This window comes from Temnothorax americanus, unplaced genomic scaffold, assembly GCF_048541705.1.
Source record: "Temnothorax americanus isolate GAGA-0224 unplaced genomic scaffold, ASM4854170v1 Scaffold8, whole genome shotgun sequence".
NCBI lineage: Eukaryota > Metazoa > Arthropoda > Insecta > Hymenoptera > Formicidae > Temnothorax > Temnothorax americanus.
The window spans coordinates 1,931,429-1,958,229 of record NW_027509802.1 but is presented as its reverse complement, the minus strand read 5'-3'; the positions used below and the strand labels follow the sequence as shown (position 1 = coordinate 1,958,229).

General features: G+C 42.6%; 1 protein-coding gene across 4 annotated transcripts in view; it reads right to left on the bottom strand.

Annotated features, from left to right (window-relative positions):
- The window catches only part of LOC143907175 (uncharacterized), a 568,709-nt gene that overhangs the window by 436,590 nt on the left and 105,318 nt on the right, over positions 1-26,801 (bottom strand). For 3 of the 4 annotated variants that reach the window (XR_013259758.1, XR_013259757.1, XM_077423768.1), the window contains exon 5: positions 12,801-12,864. The exons of the other annotated variant lie outside the window; for it this stretch is intronic. Coding sequence is in view for 1 of the 3 variants with exons in the window: in XM_077423768.1 (XP_077279894.1) it covers positions 12,801-12,864 (64 nt within the window). In the remaining 2 variants the exon portion in view is untranslated. The remainder of the gene's footprint in view (positions 1-12,800; positions 12,865-26,801) is intronic. 4 annotated transcript variants of the gene reach the window in all.

Sequence of the window (26,801 nt, the reverse complement as noted above, 5' to 3'; positions counted from 1 at the left end):
ATTCCACGAGGAAGATCCCATCAGATAGATGGAAAACGTCGTGACGTTCTATTGAGCGCGACGGTCGGCAAAAATCACGGTCGTCATCCGCGTCTCTTCCGTGATCGAGGGCTCCTGATCAGCATCACTTCAAGAATAATATCAAAGGGAACAAAAATAAACGAATGAGTAAACGAACGAATAAATCGTTTTCTGAGTTTAAAAATCCGGATAAAGATATTTTACACATATAAATATATATTTTAAATATATCCGGATATTATATCTTTGCAGAGCGTACTTTCTATATTTAATCGTAAATTTTGAATAAATATCTTGCTAAGATAATTTTTGTAAACCATACATTATAATATTTCTGTTGAAATTATTGCTATCGAAAGCCAGGTTGTTGTGCTCTTTATTGGATGCGTATACTAATGCACAATTCTCTCGTCGGCCGAGTGCATCGCGCGCGACACTCGACGAAAATCCTTTATCTTCAAATCGCCGGAGATAATTTGGTCGGTGTATACACGGCAAATATCTGTACAAGAGATCGGAATAAGGGTTGGCGTGGCGGTGGCGGGCGGGGTCGGCGCGTGGAAAGTCTATGTAGGTTATAGGGGGACGGGATCACTAATACAGGAGATGTTTGCAAACCTGTTAATAATGCCGCGTTTGCTCGCCGGGTTATTAGTGATAGCAAACACTTAAATTGTTCTACCGTGGATTAGTAATAGGCGCAGCTGCAAAACTCCGGCCGGCTGCGCGTAAGCTTTTCTCGATGGCACGTCGAGTCATTTCGCCAAAGATCAAAATTTGTAAGCAAGCGTTTGTATCGAATTTCTCGTAAGTGTAATATCATTCCTAAATTATCACGAGAAATTGTTTTATAATTACATTTTCTACTCAATTTCACATAATTGTACATATATTGCTCTATATACCCCATTAACCATTTCATAATTTAAAAAATATACCTATAAGTAACAGAAACTCTAAAAAGAGATATATACAGTCTCAAAATATATTGCAGATACTTCTATTGTGCATTTATCTTTTTAAATTTATTTTACTCTAAAAACAAATAATCGTTTTCTTTTTTTTTTTTTTTTTTTTTTTTTTAAAAAGCGCGATGGAACTTTCTTCTCCAACTTTAGCTTATACGATAGCACGGCCAAATTTCGATAAGTCGCGTGTTTGTCGAGGTATCGCTTTAGCCGCGATACAATCTTACTTTCGTATAACGCATAGGGCGCGGCTCGGTATATTCTCCGGTAACAGCTCTTCCTGTAAAAGCCCTTTCCAGGGCGCGAGCTGCCGGCGTGCGCGGCGTTATATCCCCCAGGATCCACCTTGAACACATCCAGCGAAAACCAAACTGGTTTAGCTTTAAGCACGTTAGGTACCCCTTTAATAGCTTATAGGTAAACAAAATTAACATATCTTAACAGCGTTAAGAATTTCCGCGTATACCCCGCTCCACCGTTGCAGCCCCGGGCAGACGACGGGGCTAAAGGGGTAAGTTTGTTAAGTAGCGACGAGCGCGAAACCGCCACGAGGAACGATGCCGAAGACACGCGATACCAAAGATACGCGATCTTCAGGACGTCGTCTTATATTTTCCTGGATGTGCCCGGATTATGATACCCGTAAGACGGGTCGATTTCATCCCTTTGGCTCTTCTTCCGGAATTCGTTGGGATATTTTTACTAAAACCCTTCGATAATAATATTTCTGTGTTTTGCATTCTTGAGCTTAACTTTATCTTCAGCTTTATCCTTGCCGACGAAAATTATTTCACTCTAAATCACCTTTATTTTCGGCACGAAAGGAATAAATGATAATATCGTGTGCAGCTGAACGCATTGTCATCGCGCGACAAATGGGCGGATCCGAATGTTTTAGACTAATCCGCCGCAAAGGACAAATTTATGTAGGGTATATCTGCGTTACGAGAATAGAGAGGTTTCATAATATATTCGCGCGACGGATATTTCTAGTTAACTTGAACAATATTGATTCAGAACAGAATGCGAAGGCGAAACCACGATGACGGATGAATATCCATCGCGATGCCGCGACAAAATATTTATTCGCGACGGTACACGATCTCGGAACATATTTTGGCATCTGTTCGCACTTTCATGTTACACAACCGGGCATATAGATACATAATGAGCGTCCTTTGTATTAGCATACCTGTAACGCGACGTAATAGATGCAGTGCCGCCGACGTTAAACAGCGAGCATCGCGTTTTGGCATCGGCGAGCAATCGCCATATCTATCAGCCATCAAAAGGGGATCAGTCGCGTAAACCCGAGTCTTTCTTGTAAATTTCCGTTGCCTGCAGGACGTTGCGAAATATATTCGAAACCCCGGGCGGATTGGCTTGCTGACAGTTCTCGGCGCAGCATAATTCGTTCCGTCGAGTCGAACATCGTTACATTAATATTCTGGCAACGTCGTTCTCCAAATGGTTACTTCACGTGATTTTAATTTCTCCGCGTTCCTTGCAACGGCCGTCCTACTCTCTTTGGCTTGCAGATTTCACCGCGACATTCGCGATCCACGAAAAAAAAAACCCCCGGCTTTTGATCGTTGCATATGCGCGCGAACTGTCGTATCCCAGCGCCGACCCTAGATATGCGAAATCTCTTCGTCGAAATGCACGGAGCACAATTCTAAGAGCTGGCAAAAGAACCACGATTAAGGAGAGCGATTTTAAATATATGAGACGTAAACTTGAAATTATTTTGCGATTCGAAACACGCCGCGGCAATTTAAAAAAGACATTAACACTCGCAAAAAAAAGAAAGGAAAGTTGGAGAAGACAATAGCAGTGAGAACCCAAGAAAAAAAGAAAGAGTTCAGAGACGAAGAAGAATCAATGGTCTCGCGACGACTGCAGAAATTTCGAGCCGAAGAGACACAAATGCATCGCGATGAAATACTCAACGACAGCGCATGGCATTCACGGTGAATCGTTATGGTGGGTCTTTATGCTCACAACAAAGCATAAATATGGCTGATTCGCCTAAGGCTGCCTTTGTACAGGTTACACTGGCTGATCCACTATCGAGATATCTGCGTGGGACGTGTGTGGGGTGCGCTATTCTGTGTATCGTTGAGCATCCCAGAGACGACACGTCGACTACCAAAAATCAGAGAAAACGAGAGTGAAGCGATCGTAAATACGGCGTTCTGCGTATTTCACACCCCAGAAACGCCACGTTTAAAAGGGCCTTCCTACGAGTAACAAAATTCTGCAGCTTCAATAAAATGATTGAATAACAGTCACTAAAATCGCGATTTATATCCTTTATCGCGATTAAAACACGGTCTTCCTAAAAAATGACAGTATGATGATAAAGATTGCGTAAAATGCATTCGAGAACACTTTGAAATTCGATAGCTCTAGTAAGACAAGCATACTCTTCGAATAATGACGGACGAAAGCGCTCTCGATTACTATCGAGAGTATGTATTTCGAGTCCCGTGAGTCATGAGTGATGACGGTATGTCGTCGTTGTCGGGTCGTACACTCTCGGCTGCGGAGAGAGTCAATGCCAGAAATAATATCGGTATACTCGTACGTCGGTGGAGGCGGGGGTGATGTCCTAACATCATCGGTTAACGAACTATATTTATCCGGCGGGTTCATCCGCGGCTTCTTTCTCCCCCCCCTCCCCCTCCCCCTCTCCCCCGCCCCTCTCTGCCGCTTCGCCTGTTCCGCTTCTTGCTCCTCCTTCTCGTTGCCCCTCAACTTGTTCTTGTTCCTCGACGTCCCTTTCTCCTTATGATCCTCGCCTCTTTGTGACAGACAAGAATTCGAGATACACGAAATCCGCACTTTCCAAATTGGCGCATTCAACCTTTTGGGTCCCCGGAATTATTCATGAGCCCGCTGAAAAGCCAGCCCGCGACGAGTCGTGATGGTATTAAGATGTCGTGCGTATTTGTTGAAATATTCGCGGTGCGCGAGACATGTATACGCGCGAAAATTCGCGTGTGCAACCTTGTGCGCCAGAATTAATTCCGAGTCCACTGTAAAGCCAGCTTGGAGCGCCGAGCGATTATTTCGAAACGCTGGAGTGTGACGTTAAAGAAAGCGTAATGCGAATGTTCGCGGATAATGTCTCGAGATTCGGAATGCAGCGTTTACGCGTTGATGATTGTCGGCCGTCAGTTAACGCAGAATTCTTGCGCGTTAAATCGTGATGAGTTAAGTCTAATAGAATGAATTATAGCGCCGTTCGACGGAGTGTTGTATAAAATAGAAAGCGCGCGACGTTACTTTCGCGGGTTTGCGGATTTGATCGTGAAAGTTCACGGTATTCACACGAAAAATTCGAGTGCCCGAGGCACATTATTCTCGAACGCGCTCGTATTTTTGCAAATCTCCCGATATGTCTCGCGCAATAAATCCGAGGTTGGTACATAAAAGAAGGCGGAATTCGCGAGAAAGTAAAGCCCCAGCAAGGTATTAGACCATATATGTATATATTTTAATCGTTACTAACTCGACGTTTAATTTATGTCTTATAGGACAAAGAGAAATCATTACGCCCCGGGATATGAATGCATAACTCTTAGATTATCTTAAAATAAAGATACTCGCACGAAGATTAAACGACTATTGCTGTATCTCGACTCAAGCTCCGAGCGGAGGAAGCTCGCCGGTCAATTTAAAGGAAATAAAAGATGACTAAAAAACTGAAAAAGCCCACAGGCGTGTGACATGTACGTATTTGTTATCCCTCGATCGCCAAAGGGCCCCAGATAAATACGCAGCCCCCTACCATCGCGGGCGGACTAAGGGGTTATACGGGGGCCGGTGATAAACAGTGTCGTTCATTCACAATGGCCGGCGAACACGCATTAAAGCGGACTAATATGAAGTGTATTAATGCGCGCGGCATTGTCTAACCCATGGCGTACACGGCTACTGTCGTGGGGCCCGGCTTTATCCCACCGTGGGGGGCCCAGCGGTGCCCGCGTACGTATACGGGGTCACCTCGATATACCTGGTGACTTTTTAAGGAACCCCGCGATGAGACTGGGTGGGAGGTATTTACTTATATCATTATGCTGATTTTATTACCCCGTGATGCGACAACCATTCCTCGAAGAGGCGTTACAAATGCGTTTTGCCCGCTTCGAATCTGTAATCTGCGAAAGAAAGTCCTCTGTACGGTCGCAGGTAGAAAAGAACCGACAGTAATCAAAAATTTTTATCAGCTTCTCCTTAGTCGATCTAATCATTTGAACGTACGATACGCAAGATAAACGCCGCAAACGAGTGATGTATGATACAAAAAGGAATGCAAACATCTCTCTATGCATTCTCATAGCTAGGATATTACGTTCTTTCGTGATTGTAACGGCTACGGTGGTTATTCATACAATTTAATATAACGGCTATGATAACAAAATACGCAACAGTTAACTACATTAAGATATAATGTAAATGTGTTTTTCTTATTATCACTAAAGCATATCGATGATAATTATTTATTTAAATGGTTATATTTCCAAAAGATAAACTGCGTGACTCTTTTTTGAAAAATACAACACCCATTGATGAATGAGCAGATATCGGAAAAAACGGAAACGACATTAAAAGCGTAAAAATGTAAAGCACAACCCCATACGGAGCCAATCGCGGGGTGCTGCAAGCTAGTTCTGCCCACCGGTCTAAATTATGAGGTCGCCGGCCAGCTCGCACCACGCATAAATGATTGCTCGTGTTATGTTAAACATCCGGGCATGGAGAGCTGCCCCGAGAGCTCACCCACGAGACATCCGATGGAAGTGGAAGAGGAGCGGTTGGATAAAAGAGGAAGAGGTGGAGGCAAAAGTTATTTATCTCGAGCAGTCGCATGAGCAAGGATTTTGAATAATTTCTACCGGTGGAAGAGCCGAGAATGTTGCCCCGTAGGGCACGTCAAGTTATCTATAAATACACCTTAAACTTAAATAACATTTCGAAAACGCGCTTGCTTGCAAAATCTTACAACTCAATCTTCATAACTTCTCCCATTACACATATAATAATCGAACATAAAAATAATCGATTTTTAGTGAAGTATATACTTCGCTGGTGAACATCAAATTTATATATCATTATTTATTTGTAAATGTAAATTCTTACTAATTTTTTAATGTAACGTGCATATATGTTAACTATTATAATTTTTTTTTTATTGCGGTGCAATCGAAAACATTACATCACGGATAAAGTGGCTAAATAAATCATGGAAAAAGAAATCTTTGAATTAGTGGAACCAATCTGCAGGGTGCTGAGGGAAGTCCAGTTCTCGTAGACACACGAATGCCTTAGGAATATGAGCGGCAATCGGCCGGAAGATCGGTCTGGTCAGTGGCCAGCGGGAAAAAAAGACATATTAGAAACATCATAATGCCAGAACGAAGCTATGTTCCAATTTATAACTGGATGATATCGCGATAAAGGCTCAGGTTCGAGGCATTGTGTTTGGTACGGATTCATTCTTGATGTTGCAGCAGGCATCGACTGCCTGGGTGGGGTCTTGGTTCCTTGGTGGGCCTAACTCAGGATATCCTTTTGATATCCTGTTAACTAATGCCCGCCATTCATTACTGACGTACGGGAAGATCTATGTTTTACGTGTAAATAATACCATCCCGGTAAAAGATTCGCCATGATCCTAATTATTATGCAATATTGACGCATGCGCACTCTTTTATTAAATACCATTAATCTTTTTAATCGCATGCAACGAAAAGATTAAGTCATGTCTTCCAGCGTATCGCAGACTTTTATAGACAGAACTGTAGTCTTTAAGTATCTCCAGATGCAAATTCTTCTGCTATTTTATTATTTTTACATATAAAGAAATAATTCTGCAGAATCTTTTTTATTGCTATTATTCTCTCTATCTTTTACAAAATAATATATGTGATTGTCAATGATGCCGCTAATTTTCTTTGCCCTTGATATTTGCCCGAAATCTAAGACATTCGGGACGTTTCTGCTCTACCATGTTTATGGTTTTATTACGAAACAAATGTTCAGTTCGCGAGACTGCAGTCAGTATGTTTACGACTGATGCCAGAGTCCTGTAGTGTCTCTATATTCGGTTTCGGTTCTCGACCGCAAAGCTGCTCAACATGTATCAGTGTCCACGTACGACGTATGTGCAGACATCAGAGGAAGAGGACGTAGGTGAGGCTAGGTCCGGACGAGAGCGAGGTGCCTGCATTGTTGCAGGTCCATTGTTAGGCCTGAGTCAGAAGAGAGGTAGGCCTGGCCACATTGGTACCGCCTACCAGACTGACCCCGACGTGGAAGGACCAGGCCAACGACGTCCTGCCTCTCCGATCATCCTTTGCGTCTCGCTAAATTTTCAAATGACGAAATTCAAATCAAATCATCTAGTCCTCTTGATATCTCTGATACTCTTTATTTTACAGTATTTATATAAATTTTGGCATCATAAATTAACCATTTTTTTCGTAAATAGAACAATTAAATATGTTTTCTAGATGTAATTAATTTCATATCTGTTCGTAAAATAGCTGTCAAGCGTTAAAAGAAATAATTCTGTATCTAAAGTTATTATAGTGTTTTGCTTTTAAATTCTTTTCACGTATTACGTATCGCACATGCAAATGAAGCAACTTCTCCAACGTGAGTCAGCCGTGATAATCGTAGACTCCTTACCTTGACTTCATTCAATAATTTAAGCAGCAATCGTCCGCGTAATCTCGAGAAACCCATACATCCTTGCAAATCAAAAATTTGACGATAAGAATTCAAGATTTTAATTAATCCTTTGATTCTTTTTGTTGCCCTCCAAATAATTTATTTTTACTAGGAACAATCGTTAATGAAATTAGATAGATGTGAAATTTCTCTTTAAGGACTCTTAATCATGATATTATGTATCTATAGTATTCTAGTATGATATTTGTATAGCAGAAGACAGCTATGCAAATATAATATGTCTGTTCCATTACATTAAAACGTATCGGCGAAAAGCAGAGGAATAGAAAAAAAAACGGGGAATACAGGATTAAATATAAATATTCGCGACAAGAATGCATTTTGTGTTAAAAAGTAAAGCGAAATAGTTAATAAGCCAGTAGCGGAACTAAACCTTAACGTGCTTCGCAATCGCAAGAGGAGCAAAAATTAAGAAGATTAAAAGGTCGAAAAGCCGCTGAAAAGAGTAGGTACACCTATAGCGAAGCCGGAGAAGCATTTGCGATTGTAATGTACATTAAAATTGTAATCCCCCGACAGTGTGTGGTACAGTCCTCTTATATTTTACGCAAAAGTCAAAACATTCCGGGATACGAAGAGACGGGACGAACGATCGCTCGTAATTATTCCAGGCGTTAAAATATTTTCTCATCGAATAGAGTCTATATATATAATTCACAGAGTAATATATTCCCACGTATAAGACAGGAATACGAAAGCATAAAATATTCTGAAAAATTATATTACGTGTGCCAGTCTTTACCTTCTTCCCGTTAAAACATATGTTATATGAATACCTCGTATCTTATAAAAAACTCTTTCGTGCTCTGCATAGAAACATCGTATTAAAACTTGGTCGTAAACTCAGAAGGTGAATAATCCTCCGTAATTCCTTAAATGACGATATTTTTTCTCACAAAATCGGCAATCGTAATCTTTAAAGCGTATGAGATTTATTATCAAAATGCAAGAAATATTTTTTTCGAATTTGTGGCGAAATTTATCGAAGTCACGTCCAATTATTTGAATTCGCGCACTTTCCAAAGAACGTTCGTTTCGAAGAGACGAACTCGTTCTTGTTCCACGAAACGGCACGAAAATTACGGCTGTAACCATGATCCCTTTTATCACGCGACTTAAAGCCAACGATAAAATCTTCATCCAATGATAAAATACAAAGACGCGTTACATCGCGGCGATCTACAAAAAGTAACGTCTTTACCGTCGCGTGCGACAGAAGCGGCGACATTATATCGTTCGTTTCTCGAATCGTGGCGAACGATCTTCCGTAATTATGCGAGACGGTGGGACGATTTTCTCACGGGACGAGCTCGCCGTACGGGCCACAAAATGATGATCTCCACCAAATGAACCGCCGATGACACTGACTGTCATGCGACGGGCGCACGACCATCCTCGTTGTACCCGCTCGCTAACAAGCCCCATTGCCACTTTATTATCGCGGCCGGATCGCCCAGGAATAGCCACAAATCACGTGGAACTGGTTATCCGGTGCGTCATACGCGCTCCTACGTTCGTATATCTCCGGAACGGCATTACCTACCGGAGTACTTAAACTGGTTCACCTATATGAAATACGATGGTGAAGCGTTCACGTGGCAAGCCCGGACAGCAGGTAGATCTCTCCGAAACTTACCACGAGCCGCGATTATTATTCACGGCCACTTTGATTGCATAATTAGAGCGTGTCACCGAGAGGCAGTCGTCGCTCTAGTTCGAAAAGGTAACGTTATGAAAATTTCGGAGCTGTTATCTGAAGCGATCGTAAGGATTCGTGAGAAATTTTGAACCCGACATAGTTCACGCTCTATGATCTGACATAATAAATCTTTGCGGCAACTGTTCTCAGCAAAGAAATATTTGACAGTATAGAATTTTATATATTCATAAATATAACGATATGAAACCTGTATAGACTATAATTCTGAATTAATAATTTTAAATTATTTGCATGCATGTAAATTAAATTACTTAAAATGTATTGTCCATTTTTAATAACTGTAGAAAATAAATAAATCAAATTTTGAAAGAATTAACTTCATAGATTTTTCTGCACAACGTTTATATACAGTGAGTAGGAGAAACTTGATATGTTTTTAGACATAATTACCGAAACCTATTCTAGAATACGTTTAAAAATTATTATTAAAATTATGTAAATAAATTGGTTCATAGATTATACAGATATTACTGCATTTAGTTGATCAGAATGAGAAAATTTCAACAATGTGTGACGTGTCTTACTAAGATCAAAATTATCGTTACGGGATATCGATTGCAGAAGTCAGCCTGATCGCGCGCAATCCTGTTCGGCCATCGACTTTCCGATGACCTCGCGTTAACTGCCCGATATCCTTTAAAGTGGGAAGATCATTGCCCACGCTCAGCCCTAAATCACGCTTATGACAGGAACAGATGTATACTAGTCCGCCCTGTCGCGAATAGTCCTCGCAATAAGGCACCATACAAGCCGCGGTGTACCTGGCTTGGCCCCTGCCACCGGTAGCCACCGTTTGGCTCTCTTCTCGTTTTGGATCTACGAATGCACCGACATCGTGTCGCACCGATACTCGTGTCGGCTAACCGAGCCGGGCAACCCCCGGGAAAAGAATACTCGCGACGCGTATGTAAAGACGATTGTATATCTGTATCAATTGTATGCATATGCGGGGCCCTCATCCACCTCTGCCGACTTCTTCTTCGGCTGCCAACACAGTCTATAGGTATATACGTACCGTACGTATATTTGTCGCGTTTAACCATTATATGGTTTATCGTTATTGTTCGTCACCGACGGAAGTACCTATAAGGCCCCCCCTCGAAACATGATGCGAGGGAAGAGAAAGAGAGAAAGAGACAAAGAGAAAGAAAAGGGAAAGATACGATTAACCGTTATTAAACTAACCTACCTTATGCGATCTAATTTAAATACGATTATGGATAAGACGTGATACCAGAACGGCGCTGCGGTATCAAATTTGATATTCAAATGGATCCGTTTTTGGTTCAGGCTGGACTTTTTCCAATCGTAATCGATCGAAGATCGAAAACACCCTGATGTCACGATTTGTTTCTATTTGCGCTCACAATCAGATATGATCGCAAAATTGTCGTGTTTATATAGTAAGTTGTCCGCTTAGCATTAATTATCTGCTACTCTTCGTACTCCATAAAAACAAATTACATATTTCTGTTTCCAAGAAATGCATCTCATAAAAGTCACGCGAGGAACGATTCAACGAGAGCTATTACTTTTCGCATCTTTTACGAGGAACTTTCATCAACGAGATTTGTTTCCTTGCGGTAAACGATGATTCGTATGGCATTTCGTTGCAATGTACATAAACGCAGCTGTATTAAACCGTTATGCGTCGCGGAAACTTTGTTTATTTTAGAAGTTATTTATTTGACAGAAACATCGCGAAGACGTGGCGAGTCCGCGCGTATTTTATATAAGGAAACTTGCGTTGCAAACGCGCAGTGCCGACTCGTACAAGAAGTAAAGGATTAAATGTAGCATCGACGAATATCCCGCCGTCGCGAATGGTCTCTCCCGAGTCGATCTGTGCAACGCTAATGTATTAAGCACGATCGTACATGGAAGGACGATCTCGTGCAACACAATTATGCGCACTGCCATCAAGTGTTTGGTCTGTGCGATAAACTGCAAGATGGATTAGTACGAAATTTCATCAAAAGGTAAACTAACAGTCTGAATACAATGTAGTTACCGATCACGTTCTGTCTTTTCAAGAAAAAAAACACAAGAACAACCTGTTATTTATTAGCTATCCACTCAAGAAATACTTGGTACGTCAGTTTCCTTTCGAAATACGGAATCGAATTTTGCTCTTTCGTGACGTCGAGTAACGGCAAGAGATTTTATTTAAAGCGATTTAAATAATTTTATATCACAGATTTTATTTATTCTAGCGCATTAATTTTGCAATCCATATCGAGAGCAATTTGAATATCTTTAAATATTTGCGCGAAAAAACGTCTCACTGCTTTCGCTGAAAATTTTCTACGAAATTATCATCGAAATATCCGCAATATATTATTCCGATCAAAGATAAGGCGCTTTCCGCGCGAGCCGCATTTGGCAGCGAGACACGGCCGCGATCTGTGACATTTCTATACCAAATATATCGTACAGAACGCCGCCGCCTCTCACGCACTGTCATATTAAATATTATTTATGTTCCCTCGCGCACAAAAGAGACCGGTTGACTCGCCTGGATCCGAGGCTTCGCGCGCGCGCGCGCGTGTGTAGGGAACGCACGTTCAATATATCCGTGCCGCATATAAAGCACGAGGGCCGCGCGTAGGTCCCAATCGAAAAACAATATCGATCCATTGTTCCAACCGGTCAATAAATATCGTAAATATCGCGTTGAATTATCGGCCCCGATCTTCGTAGCTCCGCACGCTGAACACGGACCGATTCTCATGCTCGGATTAGACTTCCCTGCTGACGCACTTGAGCGTACGAGTGCGCGATACATGCGTGGAATAAGATTTGCACCACGCGTTGGCGCTTTGCGTGAACGGAACGGTATACGTATTGTATAATACCGTAAAAATCGCAGCGAGTTTCTACGCGCGCCGATGGTATCCTATCCTTCTATCTCATCGAATTTATAGACTATAGAGTATATATAATATTTCTTTAGAACCACGGCTTTTCTCTGAACTCTTAATGAATTTGAAGAAGAGTACACTTCAACCTTTCTTCCGCGTGTGCGTGCACGTTGTAATATTAAAGCGCTTTTCTCTTTCCGTATAACACGTTAATTGGATCGCCCGGGCAGAAATTCGTAATAAACGAAAGACACCACGTCGATCTTTATTGTGTACTTGTGTGTACGCGTATCCAATTTATTTAAAACTCAAGCAAGAGTTTCGGATTTAGACAGATACCGCCTTTGCGCACGATAAAAGAAACTTCCTCGACCGTGTATAAAAATGCGCGTATTGTGCATTGTCACAGAGAGGTAACATTATATCACATTTGTCCTCGTGTACCGAACTGAGACATGTATTTCTACTCACGTTTCAGCATCCCTTTGTACGTCGCCCCTGTTATGGATCTGACATCACGACGAAACGATTGAATCTAGAAGAAAAATACGGCCACGTTATTTTTATTAGTCCTGACGTTTCTCTCGCAAAAATAAAACTCCGCGAGCGGTCACGAACGTACCGCTTATTACAAATTGCAAACTAACATTATTAACACTATGCTCAATGTGTTATATCAATTTTTGCGATGAACAACAAGAGCTACAAAATTTGTTAAAAATATCCTAGATGATTCCGCTATTATGTTCAACTGTTATATTTTGCGGATATAATTCTGTTAAATTCTATAATAATAGAATACCGCATTTCTACACTTCTAGACACTTCTACAAAGCAGCAAAGCAGCAATTTGCATAATCTTCAAATAAAATTCAGACTTTAAAGCGCAGCATCAAAGAGAAGTTTATGATACAGGCTCTGCCATCTCTTGGTAGCCACTGGAAACTAACTACGCTCGTCTGGCAGTGATTCTCAATCCAAGACTGTCGCACCGCTAAATATAACTATAAAATACGAATAAGAGCACATCGTGTCCTTAATTTGCACGCTAAATAGAGGTATCGATCGACTTTAGCTATTTCACCTTTTACGTGTCGCGATTTCACAACAGGTACGTAGCAAATTTCGGAATTCCGGAGCAATATGTGGGAGGATCAATGTAGGAACGATTGAGAACCAACGTCAAAAAGAACGATTTTCGATGAAGAAGGGAAATCCCTGGGCGACCATACGGTCGCAGTCTTTCCACCTTATCGATATTAGCATAGAAGAGCAGTTTGTGTGTGTGTGTGTGTGTGTGTGTGTGTGGTGTGTGGTGTGTGTGTGTGGGTGCAAAATCGTTACAATCGCAAAAGTGCACGTCTGGGCGCACTAAAGGCTATCTCGCCGAATAAAACGACGCTTAAATAACGTATTACGCCAATACGTTCGCCGGAGAAGCAGGACAGACAAAATAACGAAAGGGACCTCAACGATTTCAACCGAATGGTCCTCGATCCAACAGGTAATCGTTATCGTTTAAATTGCTACGATATCCGTTACAATTACGCTGCCAATTGTTTGCAAGTGCAAAGTATCTGAGATAAAAAATAACGAATTTAAGTTTACATTCCAGGACAGTGTTGGAAAAAAATACCTACAAATCGAAAATAAGCTTTCAAGCATCTCCAACAATAAATGTGTTATTATATCCGTAAATCTTTTTGCTCGTAATTTGTATATTAAATTGGCATATCTTTTTTGCGTGGATAATTGACACGTGACAACGGACATTGCGTTAAACTGTGAAGGGTTAACCGCGCGCGATTACGCAACGAACGTCGGCACGATGCACGTACTTTGCGTGAATGCGTGAATTCAGACGCGGCGTATAATCTCCCATCGAGTGGGCGAATAGGCACTGGCGAAGGGGTGCTACGTGCTACAACCAAGGCGGCGGGAGGTGCGCGGTAAGTGCGCGGAGGGGCGCGGAGCGAAAGAGGATTGCCGATCCATCCATGAGAGATGACGCCAGTCCCTGAATGCGGGATAAAACCTCGCTGATGCCCGGCGGAGCGATCCGCGGGATGGAAGCGAGAGGGTGAGCCGTGACGGGAGAAAAGGAAATAGAAGACTGACGCGAAAGAAAGAAAGAAAGAGAAAAAGAAGGGGGGGAAACAGGGAGACGCTACTGAATGCCGCGGAAAGTAAAACTCAAGGCAGTGGATCCGAAAGGACGTTGAAGACTCTCCCAAATCCATATAAATTGTCGTATTGTTGGAAGACCGTGTCGCATACCAATTCGAGATGACGCGAGATATATCTTGGAAAAAGGAGCATCGCGTCAACGGTCCATGCGATTGCCAGTCGTTATAGCTATCGTTGGTGTAATATACGCGCGATTTCTGGATCGTCGTCGGATTCGCGAAGCTATTTGCAAAAGTGTTGAATTGAGATATATAACCTATACAAGAGTATGAAGATTTTCTTCGCGTATAAAAAGTATCCTTACAAATTTCCTTTCACTAGCAACGCGATTTTTTGCATAAAAAGTAACTCTTGCTTCACATTTTTACTTTTGATATGACAAGCACGATTTTAATTTGTAATTTATACCACGCGTATCGTGCGAGATTCCGATGCGCCCGACAGATCTTTGGAATCGCTATTGATATGATTCGTCACTCCTAGGGTGGATTAAGGGGATCGCCGTAAATAACGAAACGTCGGTCGATGTATCACGGAGAGGAGGTTCGGACCGTATTATTATTCTACCCGCGTTTTCACGTCGCACGATTTGCTTCTGTACACGTGGCTTCGCGACACAACTTCCGATCAAAGGACGTATTCGATCTACACGAAAGACAGAGACAAAGTGTAACGATGTTGCACGCTTTTAATCGGACGATACGAACTCTGGTCTGCAGCACGATTCAAGAAGATTATCGACATGTATCATCGACACGCTAAACGTGTGGATTTTCTCTTTACTTTTATTTTCCCCTTCGAAGCGCGATATACTGTCAGCTAGGTCTTTGAAATCGACTAAAATACGACTTGTTAATGCAAAAGCAGCAATGTTCGACTTAAAACCTGCGCGCGATTTAATTCACGAGGGAAGCTTTCAGATTATCTTGATATATTTGATAGACGCTGGATATAATGTATTATAAAGTTATATAATTGTATTTCTACATTCGTCGCGTAGTATTAAAGATTTAAATTCCTGCCTCTGGCAAAATCAAATTTAATACTAAACCTATATCGAGAACAGATTTATGCTCGTGTGGTTAGTTGCAAAAAAGAAAACTCGACAAAATCATTTATAATATGACCGAGTCTACTTTCGAACGAGGGAACCTTCGGGCTGGTTTTGCATCTTACGCTGCTGAACCTATTCAGGAGGACGATCGGACGTCACTGTCCAGGGAATCGTAGGCCCGGCGCGCCGTCGAGTGGGTTTAGAAGTAGACCGGTGCGGGCGTGCAAAGACGTTCGTATGATCGCCGTTTGGAGCGGACGACTAAAGGATTTCAGTCAAAATACAACTCCTTGGTACCGGCGGTAGCCGATAAATTATTATCTCTCGAAGATTAGCCCCGATGTCGCGACCCTCATAAATATCAGTATATTTTTGCCCGGTAAGCCGATTTCCTTTCTGCCGATGGCTTCGAAACGTAGCGGCTGCTGCCGAACCGCGCGAAATCCTTTCTTACCCCCTCCCGCCCTCTGCTCTCCGCGATCCTCGGCGATCGTCTTCGTGTAGAAGGCTCTTTATAGACCGGGAGATTAAAGACGCTTCTCGTATTCCTTTTTAATTTCGCGCCTCAGTACCGGCGCGACCGGCGTCAGTTATTTTCAGTGGTAAAACCCGTGTCAGCGAACGCCGAATAAAAGATAATCGCGCGTGAGGAGATTCGCCTCCTTTCCAGCATGAGAAAATAGGAGGAGTCGCGCGACACAATAACACCTTTCCTCGCAGCATCATATACAGAATGTCCGTTTCTACGGACGGCACTCGATTGTCATAATAGATTCCTCGATCAATTCATATATATCAAATAATATATGGATGATTTGTAAATCATATAATCGCGCATAAAGAAAGCGAATAAATGCGCGCACGAGTTCATGTATGAGTCTTCAGTAATAAAACGAGATCTTTTCTCAAGTGAGATAGATACTTATCTTCGAAACGTAATACAGACGAATTCAATGCGAAAACTCGAATTTCGCGCAAGACAGAGTGACGTGTCCTTTTTGCGAGCCATCTCTTGACAAGCATTCGGAGCAACTTGGCGAATATCTTGGCAATGTTCGAGGACACAAACGGTTCGCCATTTTCTTCTAGAACGCGCGATATACGTTCTTCTAAAACCTCTTCCGCCATATATGAGCCGGGTCTTACTGCCACGATATATTTTGCAAATCTTTCGCTATTTATCACCAGCGGCATTCGCGAAACCCTTGTGCGCGTAATGCTTTCCCCTTCGTTCGTCAACCGTTTTCATATTTTCGTGCCGTGCTATTTTCTGAAAGCGACATTGCCCGAGATTTCCATAATTCTGAGAAACTGTCGTTCGCACTGTGCGATCGCGCAAAATCTAAAACGCCTATCTCTTCCTCAATAATACAGCTAATATTTGCATCAATTTTGTACTAAAGGACATATATGCTATTGCTATTCGCTTCGAGCTATTTCCACCCCGCAAATTGTAAATAAGAAATAAATGAAATAAATGAGAATACAAGTCTACAGAAATATTATACCTTATAAATTTAGCTTCAGCAGATTTGAGACAAGACTTTTCATCTCTAAACACATTACATGCTTAAAATAAATGTCACAGGTAATTCTGATAAATATATCTGTTGGTTGTGTGTGTGTGTGTGTGTGTGTGTGTGTGTGTGTGATTGTTACAAAATATTAAATATAAATGAACTATATCAGGATCTGTAGGAACGCACGACGATCAAGACAAATCGTTCCTAAAAACTCGACAGCATTCTTATCAGCGCGACAGCGCCATTTTCTACTTTCGAATATCCTAAAGAGATCTCTCCCGTGGATTCGAAGCCGCGTCGCTTTCCTTTCCATTTCACCCGAGTACAAACACCCACGCTGTGTCCTTTATCACAAGCCTCGCGCTGTACCTCGAAGGATCGCGTGTCGCGGAAGATAGCGGGGCCGTTTGTAAAATGTAAAATTCGTAATACATCGCCGCAAAAGTGGAATAAGCCGAGACATACGGGGTGGTACCATTGGCGGCGCAGCACCGGCGGCGGCAACAGAAATGGTATAGGGTGGACAGAGGGTGGTGGCGGTAGATGGGTTGAGAGGGTAGGGGGTACGGGACCCGTGTACGGTTATGTGTCTCATTTATCAGCACAGATATTATTATGGCTCTACGCGGCCGGAGCTAGGAATTTTACATACGTACAGACATTTGTACCTTCGCGATATAATATAAGGACGTAATAATGCGCACGCATACGAACGAGCTACCCCACACGAGCTACCACCCTCATTGCGCGGACGCTCGCGCACGTAGCCGGTTTCTTTCTGTGACGATTCGTCGATAATTCCTACGTCGCGCATCCCGATATCAATCGACAGTTACGTAAGAATTAATTTCGTAGTAAATAATAATCGTTTTTTGTAAGAGGCGAACAAAAATATCGTACCAATAAAATGAAACCGCTATATCAACAAAGCACATAAATGACTGTCGTACAGACACAGAAATTTCTACAATATCTTCTTTCACAGATCCTATAGGGATCAGGAACTCAATTGAGGAATTATCAATGGAGGGGGATATAGAGCCGCCTGCCTCGCCGTCGCGAAAAAGATCACGCTTACGAAAACGAGGTCGATCTCTCATTCACGTGGCGTAAGGAGATCGCGCACGTAGCACGTACACAGGTACGCGGAGCAAGATCCGGCAACCACCCCTGGATCCTCCACCACCTCTCCCGAGCCGAAAAGGGGTCCCACCACGGTCGTCAAACCTTAATACATTTACAGCTCACGAGAGCGCTCGTTCTCGTTGCTCCTGTCGTGAGCGGCAGCGCCGGATATCTGCTGGTGGATCTCTCTATAGAGTGTATCACGTTTGCGCATGTGAATATCGCACGTATAAGTGGAAGAAAGATGGCCCGGGTCGTCCGTCCCCAGCGGCTAACCCCCTGATATATCGTTTACGTGTCTCGGCGTGCATACGTCGTTTGGGACACATGCCTCTTCCACCGCGCCACCATCTTCCTCCTTCTTTTGCCTCTCGTCCCGGTCCGCGCCGTTCTCCTTCTTCTTGCGCCACCTCCTCTCTTCACCTCCTTCCTCCCCTTCCCTCTGCCGCTACTAACCCGCCGAACATCCACCCTCTCGCTCCCTCGAAGATTCCTCGCGAATCCTTACTTTACGAATTCAGAGGACGGTGGGACACGTTAGTTCGGGAATCGCGCTTGATGGCCGCTCATATCCTCAACGCCTGACCTAGTTCTCGAGTAGAAATTTGGATATGTCGGATTCGGAGTCCTGGCACTGCTGACAATCGATGCTGACATTCGAATTTAATTATAGAGAACTTTCGCGCGATATGCATATAATGAAATAGATTCTACAAAAATGCAGTGATATTATTATCGCAAAATTTATCTCCGTTGAAATAAGATTTTTTTTTCGCTTTCGTAAAAAGAGATTTCAACACATTAAGAAAAATAATAAAATAAATGTATTAATATAAATGTATGTGATAAACTTATGTTAAAATTGCAGCAACGTGTCATGTACATACGTATATACGTTAGAAATTTGTGCATACGTAATTTCGTTCGTTTATATATTTTTTGTTCATTATTTTGTTCTTTGAACTTGTCTCACCGCCCCCGTTTGACATGCTGAATATTTCCTTCTCTCGAATATCGCGCGAACCCTAATAACTTTACCAATTCATGGGAACGCGGAACGGTTAGTTTTTGAATGATACTTGACATCTTGCTCGGATCACTCTTGTCACACGACCTACTTTCGGGATGAAGACTTCCATATCTAAAATATCTGCCTATCATTGGCGTACAATATTTGTACCCTCCAAGTATCGCAGCTTTAAATATAAATTCTCAATCTCGTGTGCATACCTAATATACGCGTTTCGCTTTACAATAAGTAAAGAAATAAGTTATTAAATTTAAAATATATCAAAGTTTACTAAATCCATTGTTCAAACTCAATTTACATTTACATGATTTATAAAAACTAAAATTTTTCAACTAAAAATTAATTAATCGTCATTTCTCCAGCGAACAATGGAGCGTAATTCTCTCTGTCGATGTAATCGACAAGATTCATCGGATCGAACCAGCCTGTTCGAGTGCAACGTTCGCCGATAAGTTCAAAACTCGATACTCAGAACGCATCGCAAACGGCGGCCATTAGCTCACCCACAATACATGATTTATTCAACGATATTTTACGGCGTCTCGCCTCGTTTCCTCGCCCAATAACACCGCTGGTACGGATGTTCGAGAGGTCGTTGGCGATTCCGTCGACGACCTTCTGATTCTTAGAGTTACCTGCGAAATACCCTTGCATATACGGACGCCGCGCGATATCAGGCGCATTATCGCGTACGACATTACCCCGGCTTTGACTAATGTCCTCGAACGAATGCCTACGCTTCGCCGATTTATAATGCCGGTCAACGAGATGTGGACAAACACCGGGCACCAATATATTTCAGATTATGGCTAAGCCCCGCGCGGAGAGCTCCTTCTCGCGCTATATCCCTCCCGGTGCACCGACACCGGCAGCGGGACCTGGAACCAGACCAACATCAGAAGTGCATCTGCAGCTTCCCCCTCGCCCTCCCCCTTTCCGTCCCTCCCACACCGAGAGATCCTTGATGATAATACCGATCGATGGTCCCGGCCACATACACCGGGAATCCAGATATGTCTCCGCTCTTTCTTCGCCACCTTTCGACTTTTCGGCTCCTGTGATCGATTTAGCGATTAGCTTTTTCTCAATATCTGTGTGGTTGTGTAAGCATGGATACGATTAGTTTCTCGACTTTTTGCGCAGTCCATTTGATAATATATTACAAAGAGATAAACCTTATAAACTATATTTCCAGATTGATGCATATACTGTTCAACAAATGCAATTTATTTCAAGTTACTTTGGACCTATAGCTATAAACGACATTAATAATCTATCGCAAACGATAGTCTATAAAAAAATAATGCGCTGCAACAATCTCATTCATTAAACTATCGCACGCAATCTCATTAGTTCCTGAGTCGAGAATGCCGAGCGAGGGAAGGCAAACGGATAGGTCGCGACTAAGCACCGTACCTATATACACGCCGCTGTGGCTCCTCTCTTCTCTCATCTTCCCGCGCGCGTTCCTCGCACTTTCCGCGATGCAGTAATGCACTTATATAAATCAGGTTCAGCCGCGGACCACCATAAAGCATTGCTATGTTTCGATGTCCGTAAAGCATTCCTGGGCGGGTTCGCGTTTGATTCACGCGTGCCCGTGTGTGGGGCAGAGAGCCCTTAAAGGTACTCTCGCGCGCGGGCTACGGGGCCCGCGGCGCAGGCCCCGCTTGTACGTGCACGTGTATACCGCACTACTACCACCACGGGACAGGCGTGAGAGAACTTGTCGCCGGCGATAATAGTTTATTTGTCGCCGGGCTCGCCGGGCGACGGAGATATGTTCCGGTTTCTCGTCCCGTTCCACACCCGTCGAGGATTGTTTATTATGCGAATTGAACGGGCCGAAGGCGATAAAGATCCCGTCTGCTCCTCCCCGGTGCGCTGCGCCCCGTCCCTCGTCCCTCCGTCTTTCGCAATTTCGCAAACGACCAGCCAACTCTATGTGTTATCCTGTTTTTGTCTCGATACCGCCATCAATTTTGAATCGCGGCCAATTAGATCCTGATATCATATTACCGTGGCTATCGCACGGGAATCGATGGAATAACATATTCGAAAAAAACTACGTGATTTCAAAGAATCGATCTCGATGGACGATCTTCCAGCGAGAAATCTATCCAAACTTTAAAAAAAAATTTTTTTTAAAAATATTTATTCGATATTTCTTCCATTTTATATATATATATATCTGAAATATTAAATCTAATAAAAAAAACAATTTGTAATATTTAACAAATTAAAAGTAAAAAAAAGTAAAAAATTTGTATACGCGCGCGCGCGATTTATTATTATCTTTATCGAAAAAATAATTTATATGAGGTTGAAATAAAACACGGATCCTCTTAGCAGCAAGCACTCTTTGTTCCTGTTTCGTGCTTCTCTTCATCTTCTCTCCGCCTCGATGATACCTGCGCGAAACATTCTCACCTTCGGCTGCGCGGGCTCTCGAAGGTGCGAACGAGGCTTAATTCAAGACCTTCGCGGCTCGATGCCCCCGATGACAAACGCCCCGACCTCGCAGCCAATTTTTTAATACCAATTCTGGTGACCAATCGCATCGTGGAAAATTATTGCCCGCCCCACAGATCGTTTGTTTCTACGCGGGAATCTACCTGCTAGCCGCTTAAGCACGCCTGCAGTCTCATACTTAAAAATGACATCTTTTTCTCCCTCACCGATTCGGTGTCGGTGTGATCAGATAATTTTAACTTCGCCTCTCGTTATCTTGATTTCTATTTTAATAGCAAATATAAAACTACAATGAAAATTGCTTCCCTACGTGAATCAAATTCTCATTGAAATAAACTTAATAGAACTATATTAAAATAAAATTAACAATAATAATTGTAAATCTGTAATAAATCGCATTACTAAAATACTAACGTAACTAACTTAATAAAAATCAAACAAACAACACAGTCAATCCTTCTCGCTGCTAATATTATAACAACACCAATAAGAGTCCATCCATTCCTTTCGAAAGATATTTCAATCGCATCAGTTCCGCTATCGTTCCCGATTAAACGCTAATAAGATCCGACTAATTGAACACTGAAATCCATTGCGCTTATTAACTCGCGCAGATTACAAGGGTGGCTTACATCCGAGACGCGCAGGAACAAGCCAACAAGAAATACCGAACGATTTTCATTCTGTAGGCCTCTTTTGTTACCTCCTCGATGAAACATCCGGGAAATGCTATTAGCGTCTAACTTATCGGCCAATTTGTCGTCCGGACTCCGAGAACGATTAACGTGCCGCGAAGTGACGCAGATAGCCGGCGGGAGCGAAAAAGAGGAAGGTAAGGTCCGAGCTATTCTCAGGATCGTAGGAGCCGACAAATCGTTTGTCACAGATCCACCGGTAATAACCCGAAGGCCGGCTTTATCGGCGACTAAGTAATAGCTACCAATAGGCGAGGAGCCCCGAAGAGCCTTATCGGATCCATTAGAGGGTACACCGTTGTTGTGGTTTTGAAGCATCGCCAAGACGGGTGGGTATCTTCGATCGTCCGTCAAATGTAGATTCTTCGTCGATTCGACGACACGCTAAATCGACAAGATCAGAAGCGAAGAGGAAACTAAGATTTTTCTTCAGGCTAAACTCTTCAGTGACAGTATACGTGTATTAATGAAAGTAATTATGAACCCTTGTATCTCTTTATTTACTCCAATCTCTAGTCCTAATCAGATTACGATCGAGACAAAGGAACATAAAGTGAACAGATCGTTTATGTCATTTGATGAACATTCCGTAATTATTAAAGTATCATAGCTACTTTAAATAATCATGTTGTAATTTAAGCCTATGATGCATTAGCAATTCCGATTATTTATCTCACGTGAAGACACAATATCTGTGTTTTCGCGTTTCACGAGGTATTATAAGTAAACGAAAGAGAGATCGCCAACTGCTGGGACGATGCAATATATCGTCTACATTCTGGCGCGATATAAACGTGTCGCTTGGTCAACGAAATAAGAGGCATCTACTACTAAGCGGCGTAGCGGTCAGGTTTCGTCGTATACGACTGTTACATACATCAGGTAAGAATTCATGGAGCTCCTTGTATCGTATTTGTACTTCGGGGTTATCGTACCTCATCTCGCGGTACGTGATGAGGGACGTAATAACGATTATGTGTGAGCTCGTGTGGGCTTCGTAACTGGTTTTCTCGGTTTCTGTAATTCTTGAACGTCGCACTAGTTCATGGCACTTGATCCGTGCGCTACTCTCGCATATATATCTCGTGAGAACTTAAGATATATTTAGGCAACCCGATAACAGACCGCAGGCAACTCAGTGGATCGATTTAATAATTGTGCATCACTTGACAATATTTATCAATCAAGTATAATAAATTCATATGTCATTAAATAGATCACTAAAATGACTCAATATTGTGAAAATGGAACGTTCAAATAATGTATTTACTCTCGCCAGAATTAAATGCGAGATATTTTAGAAAAGTATAAAAAGTTAGCAATAATTGCGAATTCAACAATACTATAAATGTAAAATGTATTAAAAACTAAGTTTATCATTGCTAATAAACTAATAAATTCTATAAAAAATTTATGTTTTCAATGAGACCAAAAGAAAATGCTTCGTGCAGCCGCAGAGGATGGACAGTTTGAGAAAACAAAGAACGACATTGACGCGATGGTTGGCAGTGCGGAGTTTAGATGGCCCTAATTTCTTTTTGCGGAATCGCCACCCTTCATTCCCACGGCCATACCACGCACGCGGCCGAGTAGTGCGCGAGTAGGAAAAAAAGCGATCAACGCGGTGTAAATCACTCGTTCGCGTCGCATTAATTGATATTTATTATCGGGCGGCGGTCTAATTGCAATTAATAGAAGACTTTGTCGGCGTCCGCGGCGTCGAGCATTGCGGTTACGCAAAAGTACCAATAAAGAGGGCTTTGCGGTCCTGACGGCCAACGCTCATTACTCGCATTTCGTCGCGGCAATAGGATTGCGGCCGCATCAGCGCCAACGGCCGCACGGTATCACCGTTACCGTGCGCGACAAATATTGAATGAAATCATTTTTCACCATTTCCCACCGTGGCATTTCCCTGGAAACGCGCTAAGCACGAAACCACACGCGTGAGAGTTTCACACCGGCGCGGCGGGGGCATAAATATGTATGTAGCGTGGCAGAGAGATACAGAGATTGTCTTCGCCGAGTCTCTTCATTACACACACCCGCACTTTGTAAATATAGCGACATTTAAATATCAAGGTCCAATGTAACTTCATGGCACACTTCGTTGCGCAATCACACACGAAGGTACAGCCATTTATCTATCAACGATTGCCTCAATCCCTTAACATTTCAGAGACTCTATATACGTGTTCATAAATCTTTTTCTGATCCTATAAATCCTAACATGCGACTGCATTTCCGCTGTCGATCGATAGATGGGTTTGTTATTCTATCCTTCTTTTTCGATACATTCCATCCAATAATCCCTTGCCCCTTACCTTCTAACTCTCTCTCTCTCTCTCTCTCTCTCTCTCTCTCTCTCTCTCTCTCTCTCTCTCTCTCTCTCTCTCTCGCGATGTCGTTTCTACCCACTCGCGATAAGTCGGCGCCGTGTTGCGACTCAATCGTGCGGCTCTTCCGCATAAATCTTACGGCCGGTATAAATCAATGTGACTCCAGCAGTGTGATACCCAAAGAAATACCCCGATATATACGCGTTGAAGGACCCTTCGATCCGAGGAAGACACATAGGGTCCCACTTATGGCTTCTTGTGTGTGTTTTGTATGTGTGTGTGTGTGTGTGTGTATATGTACTGTATGCGCGTGTTCTTCACCTAGCAAGACCCTAGCAATGCGTCACCGAGCCTTCCCGCGCGTTCTGCAAGAAACTTTAAGAGTACAGTCTAGCAAAGTTAAAGGCCATCTTCTTTATAACATGATCACTATCTTTCTTCATTTAAATTGCGCATTAATATGAGATATTCTGGCGAACCTTAAATTCGAGCCAAGATTCGTAGATATACAAAATTATAAAGAATATCTTGGTAAGATACAGAATTACATCGATCCTGAACATGGAATGTATTCTCATAGAATAATAAAAATGAAAAATTTGCGTAAAATTGAAATTTATTCAAGCAATAATTGAGAAGTTAAATCTCGAAGAAGAAAAAGACACCGTGATAAGACAAGGATTAACGTGATTCGATCGACCGATTTGATAGACGATCCTCCTCGAGAAGTCGGGGCAGTTTCGCACGAGGGTTAAACTAGTGGAAGACAAAGGGCTCTCCGCGGTCTATTGGTCTCTTTATTTCTTCGTTCGTTCGCTCGGCCGCAAGTGAGAGTAGATTCCCAGGCACTCGATGTTATTTACGACTGCTGATTTATCGGATGAAAGAAAGCGGCAGCTGAGAGGCTCGTCAGACGATCTCTGGTGACAATATAAGAAAGTATCCCTCTTTCCCTTTTTCCCCGTTGCGTTGCCGCGCTTTCCTCCAATAACGAGAGCCCTTCATCATCCTGCGAAGTGTACGACTGATAATCTTTCATTATTTTGATTAGTGATTCTCAAAATATATACGCAGTAATTAATCGTGACTTTTTTATCATTTATAAATATAATTCAAAATTAAATACATATATATTAATGACGCATACCTACGTGCATATTGAGTTCTTACATTCGGTTATTTTTTAACAAATACATGTTGTCCTGACGCAGATAGCAGCACAGAAGACCAAAAGAATCACACCGCGTCGCACAAACGCACGAGAAGGGTCTCGATTAGCAATGATCCACGGGAAGAGCATTCGCAATCAACGAGATTCGCGAGATTGCATAATTCAAGGCTGGACGGAGGATGCGCCTTCGCACGACACCGCCGATCCTCGCTACAGGCGCGGATATATACACACCGCGCTACGGGGCAGCCTTTGACGGCGGGGCATAAAAATAATTTCGAAACCGCAGTGGCTGATATACGGGCGAGCGAGAAGACGAGGAAGAAAACGAAAGGAAAGGACGCCCGGCGGATGTGAGAGAGAGGAAAGGTGCTCGTAAAGTTTTCTGCCCGTGGCACAGCCGCCACAGTCCTTACAGTCGCGAACGAGCCACCCAGCACGGAACACACCAGCCCTTTTCATTCATGCCTTAAACCTCACTAATGTACTCCGTGGCCGATGTTAAGGGTTTACGCAGAGGTCGAGTACTACGTGGGCGATGTATAACGCGAAGATAATGCTTTACGTCGGGAGAACTCTTGCCGTCTTAGCCGTCTATATGTCATCGAGGCTGAAACGCGAAGAATTAGATCTTTCTATAGATAGTGATATGGATAGGAAGAACCAATTATATACATAACGCGTTGAAGATGATAATATAATTTAATTGTCTAGGATAGAGAGAGTGAGAGAGAGAGAGAGAGACAGAAGCGCTAAGAATAAAAAATAGGATAATAAGACGATGTACAAAATTTGCGAAATGCATAAGAGATATTTAGGATATTTAGTAACAAAAAAATTTTGAACGGTTGTCTTCTTTATATTTCGTTAATTTTC